Raw genomic sequence first — 12,486 nt, 5'->3', positions numbered from 1 at the left:
CGATTCGATGGCCGATCCTTCCCCCCGTGCCTTCCTAAAGCAGGAGCGGCAGCGCTGCCTCTTGCTGGCCATCCGCTCCCGTTCCTGCTTGAGGGTCAGTCGGAAAGGCCTGAATGTTTCCCCAGCTTCCTCGCTCTTACCGGCTTAAGCTAATAAGAACATAAGAAGTTGCCTCCCCTGGTCAGAGCAGAGGTCCATCGCGCCCAGCAGTCTGCAACTGCGGCGGCCCATCAGGCCCATGACCTGTAAGGTGATCCTTTTCTAAGCCCTTTAATCCTCTTATCTTTCTACCTATACTCTTTCTATACCTATCTCTACCTCTATCTGTATCCCTCAATCCCCCTATCCTTCAGGAATTTATCCAATTCTTCTTTGAACCCCCGTAGTGTACTCTGTCCTATCACAACCTCCGGAAGCGCATTCCAGGTGTCCACCACCCTCTGAGTAAAAAAGAACTTCCTAGCATTGGTTCTAAAATTGTCCCCTTTTAGTTTCTCCGAGTGCCCCCTTGTGCTTGTGGTTCCCAATAGTCTGAAGAATCTGTCCCTTTCTACCTTCTCTATGCCTTTCATGATCTTGAAAGTCTCTATCATATCTCCTCTGAGTCTCCGCTTTCCAAGGGAGAAGAGCCCCAGCCTTTCTAACCTGTCTGCGTATGAAAGGTTTTCCATACCTTCTAATACGGCAGCCTGCAGGATCACTGGTGCTATAGCGATCCCTGCAGCTGCTCGTCATCCTCAGCGGCACGTTCTTTCTGCTATTGTCCCGCCCCTCGTCTGACATCAGGGTCAGGATCGCGGCAGAGGAAATGTGCCGCTGAGGATGACAACAGCTGCAGGGATCGCTATAGCACCAGCGATCCTGCAGGCTGCCGTATTAACTTAAGGTAAATGCGGGGAAGCAGGCCTTGGCGGTGGGGGAGGGTGAGGGGGGCAGGCCTTGGTGGCAGGAGGGTAGGCCTTCATGGGGGGAGCAGGCCTTCGCGGCAGGGAGGTAGGCCTGTACAGAGGGAGGAGGAGGAAGAGTGCCTTCACGGAAGGAGGCTGGCCTGTGCAGAAGGAGGATGAGGAAGGAGTAAGAGAGGGGAGGGGAGATGCCAGCCCTGGGGTGAAGGGAAGAGAGAGACCAAACCAAAAAGAGGAGGAGGAAAGCAGAGGAGAGGTGCTAGACTAATGGAGAGAGAAATGCAAGACCACAAGGGGAAGGGTACAAGAGGGACATATACTACTCCAAAGTAGGTGGGCAGGGTGCAGGATGGCAGGAGAGATAGTAGGAGAAAGCCTGTACCTGAGGAAGGGGATACAGGAGGTAAGGAAGAGAGAAAGAAGAAGCTGGATATGGGGAGAGATAAGATGCTGGGCATGGAGAGAGCATAGGAATAGGGACACAAGGGGAACCGTACTGGAGAGGAGAATAAGGACAGGGACACAAGGGGGACAGTACTGGAGAGGAGAATAGGGACAGAGACAGAGAAGAAAGATTCTGGATGAAAGGGTAGTTGAGAAATGGAGAGATGGTGGATCTGTGGGGTCCACTGCTGCAGCTGCGGGGGGATGGAGATGAACAAAAGGAAAGATGCCAGACCTCCGGGGAGGAAAGGGAAACAGAAGGGGAGAACAGAGATGGAAGATGGATGGTTAGGACAAAGAAGGAGAGCCTGATCAGAAGACAACCAAACCAACATGGGACCAACATGATTTGAAAAATGACCAGACAACAAAATGTAGGAAAAATAATTTTATTTTCTGTTTTGTGATTATAATATGTCAGATTTGAAATGTGTATCCTTCCAGAGCTGGTGTTAACGACTGCGAACGTGAGCTAGGATTTAACAGAGAGAGGAAAAGTATTTTTTGTTTGTTTATTTTGTTTACACCACAGGACCAGTGTGGGTAGGAGAGGGCAAAGGGGGTGAAGAGGCTATAAAATAAACCCATCAGGATGTTTGGGGGAAGAAAAAAAAACATACCCAATTGGGCAGGAAAATCGAATAGAATAATCGATTCAATAGGCTGAATCGAATCAAAATTTTTTTACTGAATTGGGCAGCACTACTCCACCCTACCATTCCTCACTACATTCTTAATCACACCTCACTCTCCCTCTTTCCCTCTATAAAACCAACAGCTTTCCAACCTTCTCACTCTTCTTCCTCCTATAAGATCTCTTCTAGTACTGCATATGTAGCCTGAGAGAAAACAAAATGATCACTCCTGTTTAGACCACAGACTCCAAAAGGAGTATTTAGTCTCATGTTACCTGCTTCCTCTGCTACACAGAGGTGGCAGCTCAATAGAGGAGAAAAAGGATAGCTGCATGGTAGCGGGGGGAGGGGAACAAGAATCCAGTGTCTTTGAAAAGAGCAAGAAGGAATCCATCAGGCTCTGTTTCACTGAGGGTTTGGTTCTCTGCTCCTGGGAAGATACACAGCTGCTGGTAGGAGAGAGTGGATGAAGAATTTCTGCTTTGAGGGGGTGCAGAAAGCTATCATGAGCCCAACCACAGAGTTACCTTAGATTGCGTGCTGAGCAATGCAAAGAGGAATTAATGGCTGCACATTGCATCAAAATGTTTGCTAATGAGTCCATTTGAGTATTCTGCAGTAATGAAGAGAGGTAAACATGGGTTTTCAACGTGCAGTTACTGTGAGGGGTTTTTTTTTGGCCAGGTCTGGGGCAGTATACAAGGATTTGGGGAGAGGAATTCATGCCGGTTTTTGATATTTGACTGCTAGATTTTTTAAATTTCCTTTTTGCAACCAGAAGGAAGTACCAGTAATGTTCAAAGACAGATAGGAGGTAATAGACAAACATGCATCTGAACAGAACCAAGAGTAAAGCATACATTGGCATGTGTTCTTCTGCACCTAAACATGAACCTCACAAAAATTTTTATGCACAGATAACAGCTGCCGATATGTGCCAATACTTTCAATTTTTGCTTGTATATGTATACAAGGAGCCATGATCACCATGAAACCTTTGTGCATATGTGCCTGATATGCTCTTTCCTCATTAACAGCCAAGTTTTCTGTGCATGTAAAATTTGCATGCCATCATTTTTTTGTATGATATGGTATTATGGTCATAGTAGAAGCCACATACTCAGACATCTCATCTCTACATGTGGATTTACCACAAGCCTTTCTGCATTGACCCCTGAGCCAGTATGGGCTGCAGAGGTGGTAGGAGTACAACAAAAGCAACCCGGGGAGGAACCCTTCCCACCCTGTTCTGCCTAAGTTTTATAAAAAAATAAAAATACATATCCCACCTTGGAACAATTCCATTCAAGAGTGTGCACAAAAAAAATAAAATAAAAAAAGTTAAAAAAATAAAACCAAACAGAACATAAACTTTTAGTCACTACTGGAGGACTGGCAGAGGACCTGGAAGAGAAGGGTGTTCTCAATGTGCACTGGGAAAAACAGGTCTTGCTCCCTAGTTTAGATGGACCTTCTGAAGACATCACCATCAGTTTCTAGATGTCTTCAGTAGGATGTATGAGAGTTTTGTGGTCCTAAATAGCCAGCAGACCTTACATATGACACCCCTAAGATATATGTATTAGATGGGTTTAAGCAATTTGGGGGTTAGTAATGGGTGTAGTTTTTGAATGAGTGTGTGTTAAGTGTTTGGATCGGATGCAGTAATGTATGAGTTGATGTGCATTTTTTCATTCTAGTTATATCCCTCCTGAGGAAGCGCAATTTTTGTTAAACTCGAGTAAAGGGAATGCAATGGTTATAGAGATGCACAAATGGTAATATAATATTTGTTAGAACTGGTGAAGCAGAGAGGTGCACATGAAGGAACATCTGCTCCAGTGTACAGCTAAGTGAAATTGTTTTCAACTTCATTGCTTTTATTAAGAACAGTAGAAGCGGTCAGGGACTGATAAGAAGCAATGATGGTCCTTTGTACAACCTCTGCTTAATATTACTATTAGAGCACTTAGGTTGTGGGTATGAGCACTTATCACTATAATTTATGCATTTTTAATTGTTTATGTGAGGAAGGTGGCTATGAGATCAAGTACTGAATGAGTGTATCCTGTATTATCAGTTGTGCTCCAAAATTTATTAAGAACCCCTAAGATATAAACAGGGATAAGGAGGCCTGTTTGCTCACCAAATTATGTTAGACTGTGTTACCATATACTTTGTCTTTGAAAGTGACCTTTCCCATCTTGTTTGAAATTACTGATCTTTCTGTGTATTCACAGCATTTACAAGTGGGAAAAGACATCACAATATTACAATGTGATATAACGTAAATTGTATATTCTGATTTGAAAAAACATGCTAGATCGATGGGCATGGTAAATTTATTCTCATAAGACCAGATACCTTATTAACAGCACAGGCTGTCTTTTCCCGAATGGACCCACTGCTGGTTCTCAAAATCTTTGATAAATCCTGACGAGCCGCCAGCAAATGAGCAACAGAGACTGAACTCTTATTAGCTAAGGCAGTACGCTTTGGTTGATACACCAGTCCTAATTTGTCAGAGCGGCTCTGTTGGGTAGAACAAAAAGTACAATAAAACAATCAATCAATCTTAAGCAACTTTACACAGCTGAATTCTCTGATCCTGAGGTGTGCAAGTGTATAATTAATTCAAACCAACTTGCTTATCCCTTATTTTTGGCTTTGAATGGCATTCAAACATCTAATTAAAGAAGTAGGATCACTAAGAGTCCCCTTGCTTTTTTCAGAAAGCTAATAATAAAAGAAGAGAGTAAGAATAGACTTGTAAAACACTTGTGTGTGTTTATGTTGGGGGGGGTGGAGATGCAGAAGTATACTCAAGAACAGAAAACAAAAATGAACATTTTAAAGATTTACTTGTGAGATGGGACACTTATCGTATATACTCGAATATAAGTCGATCCGAGTATAAGACGAGGTACCCTTTTTCCCCTCAAAAAGACTGGGGTGGGTGTGTGTGTTTAATATTCATGTGCCCTTTCCCCCTCCCTCACCTGCCAGACTCTCCACCCTGTCCCCCCTCACTGCCCTACCAGGCTCTCCATCCTGTCCCCCCTCTCTCCCGATGACATACAGGTCTCCACCGGGCCTGCCATATGACTTGGTGGGCTGAAAATGAAGGAATCCCCCCATCTCCTGTCCTGGCCAACTGTCAAAATTTTTTTACCTCCCTCTTACCCTCGTGAACCAAGAGGGGTGGGTGGGTGGGTGGGTGGGTGCTGACCCGAATAAAAAACGAGACTCCCATTTATGGCCCATTTTTTGGCCCCAAAATCTCATCTTATATTCAAATATATACGGCACATAAGACTCTATAAGATATCAGGATCAAAATGTGATAATGGTCATACAAGACAACAGAAATATAATTATTTACTTAATGTTAAGGCAAAGTCATTAGAAGTGGTTTTTAAGCATCCCTTTACATCTCTTTGTAGGAAGAAAAGAACCTGCTAGAAAAGGCATCACACTTCAAAGTTAAAGCAAATACACTTCTCCCTCTGAATCCAAGGGTTTAGTTCCCGCAAATTTGGTTATTCGTGACTTTTGGCCCTGGACCTCCCCCAAGTTTTAAAACGATGAATCACTGTGTCCCAGACCTCCCCAGTGGTCTAGCGGTGATGCGGGGCAGGAGCGATCTTCCTACACTCCTGTCCCATGCAGAGCCGTCATCAAAAAATGGCTGTCGTGAGTTCCCGTGGTCTCACGAGACTACAACAGGAACTCACGGCAGCCATGTTTTTTATGACGGCTCTGCATGGAGAAGGAACGTAAGAAGATAGTTCCTGCCCCGCTAGATCACCAGTTAAGGTCTGGGGAGGTCCGGGATGCAGGAGGGAGTGGGTTAGAGCCGGTCCTAAAAGTTATCTGCGATTTTCCATATTCGCAGGCTGGCTCTTCCCCTAACCATCGCAGATTTGGAGGGAGAAGTGTATAATGCTATTGCTTAGCAAAATTTTTCCACCTCTATTGAAATTTGATAGAGATGCAATTTGATTTTTTGCACTGAGCATACCTTTGCTTTCTCTGACCAGCCAAATGACTGTACAGTCACGTCCAAACGCTTTATCAACATCTTCCTTCGAACATCATACTCATTGCTTATGGCTTGGTTAATTGCTTCAATTTTCTCCTGAAACAAATGAAGGAGAAATTAGGTTCTTACCTGCTAATTTACTTTCTTTTAGCCTCTCCATACCGGCATAGGTTAATCTTACAAGTGGGTTATATCTCATCATTACCAGTAGGTGGAGACTGAAAACAAAACTCTGGAATAGTATGTGCCTTTCCCTATTCCTATCAGTCTGCTGAATAGCCAAGCAGAACTAAGAACTTGAAACAGAAATAAAGAAGATTCTGAATAGGAGTAACAACTAATTTACCTGAATGCTGTTGGTAAATGCAAGAAAATGTCTCCACAGCTCGCCAGCTGAGCCACAGCCGCTGTTCTTCAATTCTCCTCAGCCCTAGAAAAATACTAGAACCTGCAGAAAAAAACAAAATCTGCACGTGCAACATCCACAAGAACAACACAACAATAGATAGGGTGGGGTCCTATGCTGGTCTGGAGAGGCTAAAAGAATGTAAATTAAGAGCCTAATTTCTCCTTCTTTAGCAACTCTCCAAACCGGCATAGGTTAATCTTACAAGCAGGATGTACCAAAGCAGTCCCCATCATGGGTGGGACCCCCGAAGGGGTGACACCAGAACACACTCACTGAACACCATGTCCCAACGCGCTTGAATGTCCACATGGTAGTGTCTGACAAAGGAATGCAAGGAAGACTAAAAAGCAGCCTTACAAATGTCCACTGGAGGCATTAGTGAAGACCCAGCCCAAGAAACCACCTGACTCCAAGTGGAATGAGTTTTGGGAAATTCCAGAACAGTCTTTTTCTGAAAAAGATATGCGGATGCAATATTCTCCTTGATCCAATGCGCAATGGTAGCCTTGGAAGTGCAATCCCCCTTACGAGGGCTCGCAAGAAGGACAAAGAGATGATCTGATTTCCTGAACTCCTGGGTCCTCTGCACATAAGAGCAAAGAACGCAACAAACATCTAGCTTGCGCAACTGTTTCTGCTCTGAAGATCCCTCACGATACCCAATACTGGGAGGACCACTGCCTGATTGACATGAAAGGAAGAAACTACCTTTGGCAGAAAAGAGGAATAGGCCGCAACACAACCTGCTCCCTAGAAAACTCCAGGAAGGGAGACCTACAAGAGAGAACCTGCAACTCTGAAACATGCCACCAAGAAGACCAACTTAACAGTAAGGTCCTTCAATGAGCAGGCACCCAAAGGCTCAAATAGGGGGCACCCCAGCCTGAACAAGACCAGATTCAGATCCCAAGAGAGAACAGACGGTCGCACGGGAGGCTTGAGCAATTTGGCCGCTAGCAAGAAGCGAACGACATCAGGAATGGCAGTCAGACGCTGACCTCGTAACAACCCACAAAAGGCTGACAAGGCTGCTAGCTGAACCCAGAGAGAAGACCAAGCCAGGCCTCTGTCCAAGCCATCCTGTAAGAACTCCAAGATGTTAGGCAAAAAGAGATCACTCCACGCGCCCCGCACCAGTACTCAAAGATACACCAAACCCGCATATAAGCCCAAGATATGGAAAGTCTCCGGGACTCCAAGAGGGTGGAGATCACTTTATCTGAATACTCCTTCTTACCTAGGTGTTCCCTTTCAAGAACCAAGCCTTAAGACAAAAGGGACCCGGATCGAACATGGGAATGGGATTCTGAGTCAGAAAATTGGGCGAAAGAGGCAGAGGAAGAGGATTTGATACCAGATCTGCATACCACGGATGTTGGGGCCAATCCGAAGCCAACAGAACTACTAGGCATGGGTGACGAACAATGAGGAGTAGAACTCTGCCCACTAATGGCCACGGAGGGAACACATACAGCATATACCCTCCACTGACCATGGTTGAACCAAAGCATCCAGGCCCTCGGCCTAACCGTCTCTGCGACAACTGAAGCAGCAGTGTGTTTTGGCGATAACACTCTTGGCCATCAGGTCCATGAGGGGCTGACCCCAAGACTGCACTATCAACTGAAAGGCCATGTGGCTTAGACACCACTCACCGGGATCTAGCATGTGACAACTGAGGAAGTCCACTTGAACATTTTCCACTCCGGCTATGTGGGAGGCCAAATCCAGAAGATGAGGCTCTGCCCAGACCATGAGCAGAACTGCCTCCTGTACCACCTGAGTGTTCTTGGTGCCCCCCTGATGATTGACATAGGCCACTGCAGTGGCATTGTCCAACAAAACCCGTCAAGAAGGAGCGGAAAGCTAACAGCGCCAGATGGACAGCTCTGGTCTCCAGAACATTGATCAAGGACGCCTCCTCAGGGGACCAGGTGCCCTGAGCTGAGTGACCTAGACACTGAGCTCCCCAACCGAGGAGACTGGCATCCGTGAGAAGCACCGTCCACTTTGGCTGATCCAGATTAGAGAGTTGTGCGGGGACAGAAATCCCACCCATCCCCATGAGGAAACCCTCTGTCTCTACCTGTCCCCACGAGAAATCCCTCAGTCCCTGTGCGGAATCCCATCCGTCCCAGCCCATCCCTATAAACTTCAGAAATAGTTATTTCATTTAATTATGCTTCTGAATTAAAGGCTCTGATAGAGACCCATTTACAAATAAGCAAAGCCACTTTATTAATTTGGAAATATTAATTAGGAAGAATACATACTTTCTAAAAAGGTTTCTACCAGAGCCTCTAATGTAAATATAAAATAGAAATACTCAGCTGATGAGGACCCCGAAGCTTTCAGCTGAGGACTTCCTCTGCAGTTGGCCAGGGGTTCCTTTTGCCAAGCTTGGCAGGCAGCAGTAGCATCTCTGAGTCACAGATACTGGCACCTCTGTGGCTCATGGATGCTGCCAGCGACTGCTGTGCTTGGTGGAGGGGAGTTCTGGCCGTCCCTAGAGGAGGTCCTCTGCTGGCGGTGCTTGGGGATCCCCACCAGCCACGGCAAGGGTCAGCAAGTACTTCAACACTAGAAATAAAACCAGAAATGCATTTCCTTTTCTTTTGAACACATCTGCGATATACATTTCCCAAAGATAACATATTTTAGTGAATAAATTCTGTTTTTTACCTTTGTTGTCTGGAAACATATTTTTCCATCAAGTTGGTCCCAGTTTCTTTTTTCCGCTTTCCCATCTTCTGTAAATTCTTCTGTTGCGGTCCATTGGTTCCTCCTATGGTCCAGCATTTATCTCTTTCTCATCTTTTGTGCCTACCCACCAGTCTCATGCTCAACATTTCTCCTTCTGTTCTATCACCCCTCTCCAGCACCATACCACATCTCTCCCTCCATTCCCTTCACCACTATGTCCAACATTCCTCCCAATCTGTCCCACTATTCCCTTTCTACATTTCTCCCTCTCATCTTTCTCTTCCCTATCATCTGTACTTTACTCCCTCCCTATGACCAAAAATTCTCCTTTCTTCTATTCCCCATGTGTACACAACCATCTCTCTTTCCCACTCACTGACACACCCACACCCAATTCTCCCTTTCTATTCCCTCCCCCACTTCAGCATCTCTTTCCCTCCCTTCCTCTCTCCCCAGTTCATGCCTTCTGTGTCCAAAAATGCATTCCCTCCTCCACTTCAGCATCTCTTTCCCTCCCTTCCTCAATCCTCCCTTCCAAGTTCATGCCTTCTGTGTCCAAAAATGCACTCCCTCCCACCCATTTGTTCGAGTCCAGATAACAGCAGGGTTTGGAGGCAGCCTGCAGCACGCCATATGTAGCCGACCAGAAGTCTTCCCCCGAAGTCAGAGCTGACGTCAGAGGGAAGGCTTCGCATCAGTCTGACGGTGGCTGAGATGTCATGTGGGAGGGGGTAGATACTGGATGTAGGAGGCGAGAGGAGACAGACTGTAGATAGAAAGGGGGAGGGATCAGACACAATGGATGAAAGGGGAAAGATAACAGACAAGCTGGAATGCCTAGGGAGAGAGAAAAAGACAGATGATGGATGTAAAGAAAAGGAGAGGGGAGGATGCGGATGGAAGGGAGGAAAGAGAAAGATGGGGCAGACACTGAATAGAAGGGAAAGAGAAATGAAGCAGATGCTGGGCTGAAAGGGGGGAGAGAAAGATGGGCAGATGCTGGATGGAAGGGAGAGAGGGGGCAGAAAGGAGGAAGAGAAGAGACAGATCAGATGCTGGGCAGAAGCAGGAGAGAGGGCAGATGCTGAATGGAAAGGAGAAATAGAGAGAGAGAGAAAGAGAGAGAGAGAGAGAGGGAGAGAAGATGCTGGATGGAAGGGAGAGAGAGAAGGGTGAATGATGGATGGGGTGACAGAGGGGGCAGAAAGGAGGAAGAGAAGAGACAGATCAGATGCTGGGCAGAAGCAGGAGAGAGGGCAGATGCTGAATGGAAAGGAGAAATAGAGAGAGAGAGAAAGAGAGAGAGAGAGAGAGGGAGAGAAGATGCTGGATGGAAATGGAGGAGAGGGAAGATGCTGGAGAGAAAGGAGAAATGCTGGATAGAAGGGGAGCAGAGAGAGAGAGGGGGGAAATGCTGAATGATGGGAGAGAAAGATGATATAATTAGTGACAGACTAGTAAATAAGAAGAAGTGGAATAAGAGAGCCAGAGTGAGGGAAAGAAATGGCAAGTTTTGGTAGACAGAGCAGTTCATCCAAGCTCATGGGGCTTCAGAAAGCTGGATCATTCTGGTAGGGGCAGAGTAGTTTTCATCCTCGCTTGCTGCAGTACAAGATCCTGGGTCACAGCTCCTCACTGGGTTTTTGCAGCTTCAGCTCAGCAGTGCTCGGCGTCCACCGATCCCCGCTCAGCTGAGCCACAGATAGCGGCTCGTGCAGCAGAACCGGGCCTACACGCTGCGCGTGACCGGCAAAGTTAGCTCATTTCGGGTTTGTTCCGGGGGAAGGGGAGAGGAGGACTCTGTCCGCCCGCTCTAGCCTGCATGTGACACCTCCCCACGAATCAGCAACAGTCTCTGTCATGTAGGCATAAAGCTCAGCACTTAGACAGATAGAGCCTGTGTGCCTACGTGCTGAGATCACTGCCTACGTGACAGAGACTGTTGCTGCTGATTCGTCGGGACTGGGGAGCTCAGCTCAGCGCCGGACCTGAACCAGAAATTAGGTAGGCCTTGGGATAGGAACCCGGGTCCATCCCCCATGGGAGTCCCGTCAGCCTGGGAGGGTCCCCGTGGGAGTCCTGTCGACCTAAGGGGATCCCCACGGGATTCCTGCGGGACCCGTGAACCCTGTTCCCATGCAGACCTCTAATCCAGACTCGTCCCTTGAAAAAGATGTGGGAACTGGAGCCACCAACGAAGACTGCATCGCGCCAAGCCCCTCAGAGGTACAGGGAGATCCAGACTTCGCCTCTGGGGCAACCACCTTCGAAGCAGAGCATACTGGAGAGGACACATGCAAGCCCGAGCCCACCTCACTACGTTGAGGGAAGCCGCCATTGACCCCCAAGACTTGGAAGAAATCCTGCACCTGAGGACACCGAGACTCCATAAGCAGGCAAATCTGAGACTGCAATTTGCTTATCCGAGCCTCTGGGAGGAAGACCTTCCCCAAGAACATGTCGAACAGAATCCCAAGGTACTCCAGGTGCTGAGATAGGGCCAATCGACTTTTGGAAAGGTTGACCACCCATCCCAGTGACTGCAGAAACTCCACCACCTGAGCTGTGACCCGGGTACTCTCCCGAGACGACTTCGCCCGAATCAACCAGTCATCCAGGTGGGGATGCACCAGAATGCCCTCTGTCTGCAAAGCCACCGTGATGACCACCATAACCTTGGTAAACAACCGGGGAGCCGTGGCCAGACCAAAAAGAAGCGCACAGAACTGATAGCGCTGGCCCAAGATTGCAAGCGAAGGAAGCGCTGATGGGAGGCCCAAATTGGAACATGCAAGTAGGCCTCCGTCAGATTGAAAGAAGTCAGATACTCCCCCAGCTGAACCGCCAGAATCACAGACCGCAGTGTCTCCATACAAAAAGAGGGAATTTTGAGAGCCCTGCTGATCCCTTTTAAATCTTAGATGGGCCGAAAGGTCCCCTCCTTCTTGAGCACCACAAAGTAAACTGAGTACCTGCCAGTGCCACACTTCTAAGGGTCTACTGGAACAACCGCTTTGAGATCTAGCAAGCGTTGTAGGGTCTGGCAAAAGGCCTGTGCCTTCCAAGTCGCCGGACACTAGAAAATGATCTGGCAGGGAGCGGGCAAACTCCAGAGAATGTCCGTCCCGCACCAACTCCAGGACCCACTAATTGTAGTGATCTCGGCCCATTTTAGAAAAATTTCGCACAGCCAGGCACCCACCAGAACCAGAGGGGGCGCCGGCAAGGAGTTATTGGGCAGGACGGGCAGCGGGGGAACTGGCGGAGGGATTCCCAGCCCCCCGTTGGGCCCCCCCGAAAGGACAGCACTGATAAAAAGACCCCAGGAAAACCCCGAAGCTGTGAAGG

The 12,486-nt window shown here is 47.4% G+C and overlaps 1 protein-coding gene across 1 annotated transcript in view; it reads right to left on the bottom strand.

The window, feature by feature from the left end:
- FAM98A (family with sequence similarity 98 member A) overlaps window positions 1-12,486 on the bottom strand; it is a 130,793-nt gene that overhangs the window by 14,835 nt on the left and 103,472 nt on the right. Inside the window, 2 exon segments of the mRNA XM_033938897.1 lie at window positions 4,349-4,516; window positions 6,006-6,122. Coding sequence (XP_033794788.1) covers window positions 4,349-4,516; window positions 6,006-6,122 — 285 coding nt within the window.

Source organism: Geotrypetes seraphini, chromosome 3, assembly GCF_902459505.1.
Source record: "Geotrypetes seraphini chromosome 3, aGeoSer1.1, whole genome shotgun sequence".
Lineage (NCBI taxonomy): Eukaryota > Metazoa > Chordata > Amphibia > Gymnophiona > Dermophiidae > Geotrypetes > Geotrypetes seraphini.
This window is presented reverse-complemented; position numbering and strand designations above follow the sequence as displayed.